Genomic DNA, 8,551 nt, shown 5'->3' on the forward strand with positions numbered 1-8,551 from the left:
ATTCCACCTCACTCAAGAAAGTATGGCTGCTATCAAGAAATCAACCAATAACAAATGTTGATGGGGTTGTGGGGAGAAAGGAACCCCTCTTCATTGTTGGTGGGTTGCAGACTGAAACCACTATGGAAATCAATATGGAGATACCTCAAAGAACTAGAACTAGAGATTCCATTTGACCCAGCTATCCCTCTGCTGGGTATCTTTCCAAAAGAATTAAAAGAATCATACCACAGTGATATGTGTGCACCCATGTTTATAGCGGCACAGTTTGTAATAGCTAAAACTTGGAAACAGCCCAATTGCCCATCAGTTGGAGACTGGATAAAGAAGCTGTGGTTTTTCTATTAAATGGAGTACTATTCAGCCATCAAAAATGAGAAACTAGGGTCATTCATAGGAAAATGGATGCATATTGAGGCAATACTCTTAAGTGAAATGCATAAGATATGTGGAAATACTGAATAGTTTCTCGGGTGTGAACAACGAAAAATGTAAATAAGATTCAAATGGTATAATTAACAATGTGAAATAGGAAGAAAAAGGCTAAAGGTGTGGGGGAAGTGGGAAGGGTAGGGAAAAGGAAATAAGGGAAAAGAAAAAATATGAGAAATGGAAAAAATGGAAACAAAGTCTTTGTAAATAGGGAATGGTGGAAGGGGTTAAGGGAGAGGAGGGGTATGGGGAAAAAATGAGAATCATGATATGTCGTATAAAAGTACATGGTCTGAATGATAAATGTAACTGTACTGTATATTTTAAAAGTTCCAATAAACTCAATGAGAAAAAAATAGGATCCATTGATAATCATCTCTAAAATTCAGACAATGATAATAATTACTCCAGAGGGACAGGTTCCTAAATCTTCTCAACTTGCCATACCCTTACCATCTCAGTACTTTTTCAGTGTGTGACACCCAAGGAAATATTTAACATTTTCTAGATTATTTCAGATAACTTAATAATAGCTGTTTTTACAGCATCTGGTGGATGTTATTGTGTTTCCCTCAAACTTTTAACTGTTTTTGTGCTGCTATGCAGAATTTTCTGCTGTGCCTGAGAGTGCCTCAGCACACTGTTTGGGAACTACAGTCCCAATAAAATTTTGAAGATGTGAGGTTCTGTATGTTAAAGGTTTAGCGTGACGTAGCATGACAGAAGGAAGAACAGTACTGTGTTAGCTGTCCTAAGATATCCTTCAAGTCTCATTCTGAGATTACCTTCTCTCTAGTTCTTTCTGCTTCTCTCTCCATAGTCAAGCAGCCGTATCTCCTGCTTCTGACTCACCATCTATCATGTGGTCTCAGCTTGCCCCTCCAGGCCTGTGGCCTCATTTTTTGAATTGATTGCTGGTTCCACTTCTTATCCTCCCTGTCTCTACCCTCTTACATGATTTCCTTGTAGATAAGTGTCCATCCCTACCCCTTACAAGGGGTCAGTCTTGGTCATGTGACTCACTTTGCCCAGAAGTGGGTAGAAAAAGTGACAATGTGACAGTTCTGTGCTTAGGTATTAAGTGGCATCACATGTTTCTATTTGCTCTCTCATCCTTTGCTACTGCCAAAAGAAAAGCATGTCCCAGCAACTCAGCAATGTCAGGAGGCTACTAGGTGACCATGAGACTGAAGACCTGAAGATATGCAACCTGAAGACCATCCCAACAATCCACAAACTCATGTGCAAAAGTAGATGATTGCTCTCATTTGCATAAGTGTCCCCAAAGGCCCAAGCGTCGTTAAAGGATTGGTCTAGGTCCTATGGCACCATTGAGAGATGTTAAACCTTTAAGAGGTGGTGTTAGAGGGTGGTCTTCCAGTTCCTATGAAGGGGATATTGGGACCTCACTTATGGGGGTGTTTTTTCTGTGTGTGCTGTCATTTTGGATTATGAATTCATCTAAGCTTTATCTGTAGGGATCTTATGCAACCAAGGTTGAGAACAAGTCCCTCCAACATGGACTGAGCTTATTTTGCTGGTCAACTTATAACTTTATGCAAGATCACTATGCTCATTCTTGGTTTGGGGCTCCCAATTTCCATGAATAAAATGAATTTTTAAAATACCCTACATAAGAATAAAAGTTATTGTTAGTTTCCATCTGCTAGGATATTAGGTCCATGAAAATAAGGTCACTGTCTTTCTGCTTTTGAGGTACACACCTAGTGCCTGAAGTAGAACTTGGCACAAAGTAGACACTAAATAAGTGTATATTGGAAGAAATAATTAAAGAATATGCACTTCATAGTGTGTTGTAAAGAATAAATGAGGGGAGTCCATTAGAACTGTGCTTGCCTGCAAATAGCAAGGTGCCCAGTTACAATAGAGTCTGTTGTCTCACCTATCAGGCAGATGCTGTTGCCGGTTCTATGACTTGATGATTTCAAATATCTTTAATTTTCTTTGCCTTTGTCTTATGGTTGCATGATGGTTGCTATAGTTCCAAACATCACATCCACATTGAAGACAGAAGGGAGGAAAAAGTAGGAGTAAAGAGAATACATTTGTAACATTTTCCCTTTTATTAGGAAGGTAAATGATTTTTTAAAGGGCAACAGTAAATTTGTCCTTTGATCTCATTTGCTAGAAATGGGTAACAGGGCATCCTAAAAGTGAGAAAATTTAAAAAGTGAGACTTTCCTTTTATTTAGATGCTTTACATAAGTGAGGGAGGAAAAGAGTCTTTGGGGCCACAGGTGGATTATCTACCCCAAAGTGGGCATTTCTACACTTTATATATATAGTACAGAACAATTCTTAGAAAGGGACACACATCTCACGATAACCATTACTGTCATCATTTAAAGCTTTGCAGTCCCTAATCCTATTGACATCAGATCTTCTTGGCTTCTAGAACTGGCAAGCACTGAGGTCCCCATGCACTAATGGTCTCCCTCCCCTCTTCTTTGTTCTGCTCAGAGCACTAAAGACCTTATTTTTAAAAAATCAAATTACATTTTTCTAATGTGAGCTACTTCCTGCCCTCATTAACTCCGTCCTCAGTGACTTGCGTGGAACCTGCAGGCAGCCTGAAGGAGGTCTGAGATTGTACAGCTAAAAGTCTGTCAGGACCATAGCACATTGTCAGGGTCTCTATCTCAAGGACCCTGAGATGAAAACAGCAGGAGAACCAGACCTGAATCTCGGGCAGACCCTGGAGTGGCTGAGGAGGGAGCTGGTAAGTCTTGGCATTTCTTTTACCTCATAATTCCCAGGGTCTCCTGGTCCCCCTGACAGGTGCCCCATTGGCTGGGCATAGGCTGCAGGCTGAAGTGTGGCCCTGCAGCTGTCCCTCTGGGACCAGCCATACAGTACGGGGTTGCTATCTCAGGTTCTAGGAGAAATAGGCCATGACCTACACTGGAGGTGCTGGGTACTTTGCTCGCCAGACTGGTCTTAGAATGATAATGGATCCTAGGGATGTGTCCAGCTCTGCTGCCGTGTGACTATCAGTGGGTAGCTTTACATCATCTAACCTCAGTTTGTTCATCACAAAATGAGGGTAATGATAGCACCAACCTTGGAGGGGTTATCAGAAGTATTCCCAGAAAAAGGCTTGTCATTCACCTAGTATATGCTTGGCACCAGATGTTGTAACCCAGACCCTAGTGGACAAGGAGCACTTCCTGTCTTAACATAGATCCTCCAGAAAACAGAGGCTCAGGCAAGGATTAAGGAGCTAACCCAAAGTGCTGAGAGAGAAAGAATAGGGAGTGGAGGCAAACGTCCCTTCTATGTCAGTGGCACATGATAGAACCAAGCAGGCTGCCGTTGCAAAAGAAACCACAAAGAGACCAGGAGGTCTCTGGGTAGCTAGCTGGCGGCAGGACCTCTCAGCAGGAGTTGAAGAAGGAACTGCACCTTGGAGAAGAGAGAAAGGAGAGAAAATGGGTCTGTGCAGCTTGCTCCTATCTCGTTTCCAATGGGCAAAGATCCACACTGTGTGGTGCCATCTCTCCTGAATATATGTGCTGTTACTCGGGGCCTTGGTGATGGGTTGGAAAGTGATGTCTTATGCCAACCTCTGCAATATTATTTCCAAATCCAAAACTAAAGGGGTTCCCCACAAGAGAGAAAAAGAGGCAGTTTGGGGAGCTGCAGAAAGGGCTTGTATCCCAATATAACCTCTTCCCGTTATGGGGAAGGACAGAGCAGTTTGTCCAAAAGTGACTTTATAGGTTGCCAGACAACAGGCAAGCTGGAACCCAGTGGCTCTCTTCACTCCAGAGTGGAAGGCTGACCCAGTGAGGATTCTCATGGGACCAGGGAATCCCAGAAGTGGGGCTGTTTCTATGTCCTTTCCACAGGTATCCAGATCTGGGCAGCTGGTCCTGCCTGGTCTCTTTTGCACAGGAAAAGCCTAAGTGGAGATTGCCTAGTGTTACAGCCCAAATTGCCTATTTCCCCATAGAAGAGTCAGGCAGCAAGGGGGCCATGGTCCTACCCAGTGCTCAGCTACCCAAGCCCAAGCACCTGTGTCATGAAAAGAGCCTAGAACTTTTCTTACAAATCCCTGAACTTTTTAAATTTTATTAATTTATACAATTTCTTAAGGGCCTTTCTAGAGCCCACACAAGATGCTTCCTTGACCATGATATGGGAGGGCCCATACTAGACAATCACTTTATGCAGCAAAAGGACACAATAAGTCAGGAAGGGCAATGACCACTATGGGCAAAAGTGAGGTGTTCTCCCTCTTTTCCTGGCACCCTGTGAGCCTCAAAATCTTAGTGGGTCCATAAGAGGAGAAAGAGCTGCAGCCATCTATGACAACTAAGCTCACCAACCTGATGTCTGAGCCTCTGGTTCAGGCAGAGGGAAATAGAGCCATGCAACAAAGAGGTTGAACACACTTCCCTGCTGCAGAAGCCAGTTTGATCAGGATGCTGGTCCCCCAAGTCAGAGGCATCAGGTCTATCACATCCCGTAACACTGTTGCCATGCTGACACCCTGTCATGGTCTTACCAACACATATTCAGAGGTGGTGCTAAAAGTTGGACAAAAGGATATGTAGGAAATCCCTAGAAAACACACACTCAGTGTTGCCTGGGATGATAGGGCCCAAGCCCCTAGAGGAAAGTCAGAGGAATTCTCATTCCCAGGGAGGTAGTTTGCACTGTCCCTTCCCCTTCCAAGTTCTCCCAGCCCTCCCTCTGGGCAGTTCTTTTAATGCTAAAGGGAGAACACAGACTTGACCTTCTCATTTGTAAAGCAGTTGGTATGAAAAGCAAAGTTTTGGGTTTTTTTTAGTTTTTTTTTGTTTTTTTTTTGTGGTCCTGAAAATCAAACTACAGGTCCTTGCAAATGCTACATTGAGCTACACCCTAGCCATCCCCTCCTCAAGACATTATTTTTAAACAGAGAAGTAATATTTATCATTTTCTCTTGTAAAGTTAGACAGAAAATGAAGAAGTTGAAAATCTGCTTATATGATCATGGGTTGTGTCCTAATCAGGGTCAGAAGGGTAAACTGGGAATCTTCCACAGTGCTCACCTCTGGGAAGTAAGGATTGTATTGTGAGGTTGGAGTGAGCAAGGAAAGCCTTTAGCTGCAACTGGCCTGTTTCTGCAGGTTCCATATCTGCAGCTGACCAACCATAGATTGAAGGCATTGTATTTGTGTGGAAAAAATTGTGTCCATACTAAACATGTATAGACTTTTCTTCCTTGTCTTTGTTCCACACACATAGCATTAAAACTGTAGTTGATATTTTAAGAAACCTATAAAGGAGGATTGTGTAGGTTGTATGCAAATCCCACATTTAATATAAGGGAAGTTGACATCCTTGGATTTTGGGATTCACAGGGATGCTGGAACCAGTCCTATCCCCCCCAAGGTAATTGGATATGCCATTTTGTGGCTTTTAAATGTTGTATCGTGTAAAAATTACCTAGTCAGAAAACAAAGTTTTAACATTTCAAAAGAGGACTTAAACCAGAAAATGTATTCCAACAGGAAAGTAGAAGGATTGCAGTGGGTAACTGATGACAGCAGAGTTTTTATGCAGCAGTTCTCAAAACTTATATGTCTCATGGCTGGGGATTTAGTTCAGTGGTGCCGCCACCTGCCTTGCAAGCACAAGGTTCTAAGTTCGATCCCTGGTACCGTAAGACTTAAGTCTCACTTTTACTCCTGGAGCGTGAACAGCCAAGAGGCCTTCACGATGCTGGGCTCAGTAGCTCAGCGAGGCTCCAGGAGCTTGTCTGATAGCAAGAGTCACCCAGGAAGGAACACACCAGGCAAGTTGGCTAATAGACCTTTATTAGTCTGGCCAGATGGCACTCCCCAAGCCAAGTAGCTCAGAGAGGCGGCCAGCTCAGAAACAGAGGCCATTTTATATTGGGATGAAGGGGGGAGTTACACTTAAAACTTACAGAGAGAGGACAAAGGCAAAGAATCAGTTAATCTGAGCTAGTGGTCATCAGGCATATACTTGACCGTCACGTACTAATGATCAGCAGATTGATTATCCATTTTTCCATTTTCAACTTAGATTACAAAGTTCAGAACATTCCACTACAGGCAAGCAAGGAGTGGTGTGATTTATGTTGGGTTTCTATGTTCACTACAGTTTCCATCTAGCCTCCCAGTTACTTCAAAGCAGCCACCCAACAATTCACAATCAATCATTAGTTATCCTGTAAGGGATGGGGGAGCGACAGTCTCTAGGTCGTTTGCTGGTCAACATGGAGTCACTCTGGTTCAGTCAGGCTCCCACAGTACAAAAAAAAAGCATATGTGTCCAAAATTATTAAGCAAACAAAATCTCTTGTGCATATAAATTGTAGCTATCAATACTGACTGAATTAGAAGTCAGTTTATAAATTTATTTATTAATTCAGTTTAAAAACCTCTTTACATGTTTTTGTTTTCTTATATTTTTGAGACAGGGAGGGTCTCACTATGTACTTTAGGCTGCTCTTGAACTCAGTATACAGTCCAAGCTGGCCTCAGAGTCACGGTGACCCTCCTGCCTCAGCCTCCTGAGTGCCAGGATGACAGGCATGTGCCATCACACCCAACTTTTCAGGTGTTAATAAAATTGTTTTTATTTAAAATTTAAAATAACTATTTTTCAAAGCAAATATTTAGTGAGAAGAGTGGCACTGTGGCACATTGTGGCTCTTCAGTATGTTTTAACAGAAGACAGCTGCATTCTCCTATCTGCTTCTGCATTTAATTTTCTGAGATGTCATTAGTTTCTAGAAAACACTACAGTATACTAACAAGAAAATGAGAGTACAAAAGGAAAATAATGAGTATTATAATTAAAGTAGTTTTGACCTTACTGATCCTAGAAGGAGTTTTTGGTACCCAAGTATTCCCAGACTATGTGACAGGAACCACTGTTCTAGAGGGCTCAACCCGCTGAATTTACTTCACTCTTTTAATGTAAAAGGAGCCACTATCCCTTAATACCAGTAAAATTATTTGTTTCAGTGAGGATTAAAGAATATAGTAGAGCTATACCCATCACACGTTAGAGTGTGTATTCCAGTGGGTTAATTCATTCGTTCCTCCTAAGGACCCTGAAAGGTAAATAATTTGCTTTGTACTTTTCAGATAAAGAATGTGAGGCATCTGCTGGTAGTGTAGCTCCCAGAAAGTTTGTCTCTGACAAGGAGGGACTTGACAAGGCAGAGCAGTAGCCAGAGCTTTTCATGCCCCTCACCGACTCTTTCTGTCTCCCAGTCTGAGATGCAGATCCAGGACCGGCAGCTCCTGCTTACCCTGAAGCATCTCCATGGTGTCCTGGAGGAGCTGCGCACACAAAGTACCCAGTGGGAAGACGGCAGGTCCAGCGAGGGGACATCCCCCATCAGAGCTAGAGCAGGCTCTGAAAGCAGGGGCTTCCAGACAGTTGGCTCCGGAGGGCTGGCCCCGCTCCTCAAAGGGGAAGAGAGCAGAAGAAGCTCTGTTCCTTAATTGGCCAGAGATGGTACGGGCCCCAACCCTGCCACCTCTAATCTAAACTTTATGTCCGGGCGTGGTGGCACATGCCTGTAATCTCAGCACTGGGGAGGCTGAGGCAGGAGGATCACTGTGAGTTCGAGACCAGCCTGGGCTAAATAGTGAGTTCCAGGTCAGTCTCAACTACGTAGTGAGACCCTGTCTCAAAAACCATAAATAAATAAATAAATAAATAAACTTCATGATTGGGAGAAGAGAGAACTGGGATAGGAGTCATGAAGCTAGGGCTCGGGGTTTGTCTCTGCTCTCTGCTGTGTCCTGGATCCATCACTTAGCTTTGCTATGTCTCTGGTTCCTTTTCTGTCATTTATCAGAGGGTGTGTGTGTGTGTGTGTGTGTGTGTGTGTGTGTGTGTGTGTTAAATAAAGTATCAGATGTGAGCATGCTTTAAAGCACAAATGCATTACATAGCTTCTCACAAGCACCCATGGCTATAATCCTATACTTGAAAATTTTTCACAAAGCAACTGTTTAAAAAACAAAAACAAAGATTTGATGTGTGACAATGGATACCTAGAGCGGCCGTGGTGAAAAAATCGGAACCCTACGCAGTGATCCGTCCACAGAGCTCCTCCTCTGAGTTT

General features: G+C 43.0%; 1 protein-coding gene across 1 annotated transcript; it reads left to right on the plus strand.

Annotated features, from left to right (window-relative positions):
• Positions 1–3,100: 3,100 nt before the first annotated feature.
• On the plus strand, positions 3,101–7,922 carry CUNH20orf202 (chromosome unknown C20orf202 homolog). The gene is made up of 2 exons (XM_033767016.1): positions 3,101–3,172; positions 7,689–7,922. Exons 1-2 carry the CDS (start codon positions 3,107–3,109, stop codon positions 7,920–7,922), a joined length of 300 nt encoding a protein of 99 aa, XP_033622907.1. The 5' UTR covers positions 3,101–3,106.
• Positions 7,923–8,551: the final 629 nt, after the last annotated feature.

The sequence above is a fragment of the Fukomys damarensis genome, unplaced genomic scaffold (assembly GCF_012274545.1).
Source record: "Fukomys damarensis isolate Sample0158 unplaced genomic scaffold, DMR_v1.0_HiC HiC_scaffold_22, whole genome shotgun sequence".
In the NCBI taxonomy this organism is placed as follows: domain Eukaryota; kingdom Metazoa; phylum Chordata; class Mammalia; order Rodentia; family Bathyergidae; genus Fukomys; species Fukomys damarensis.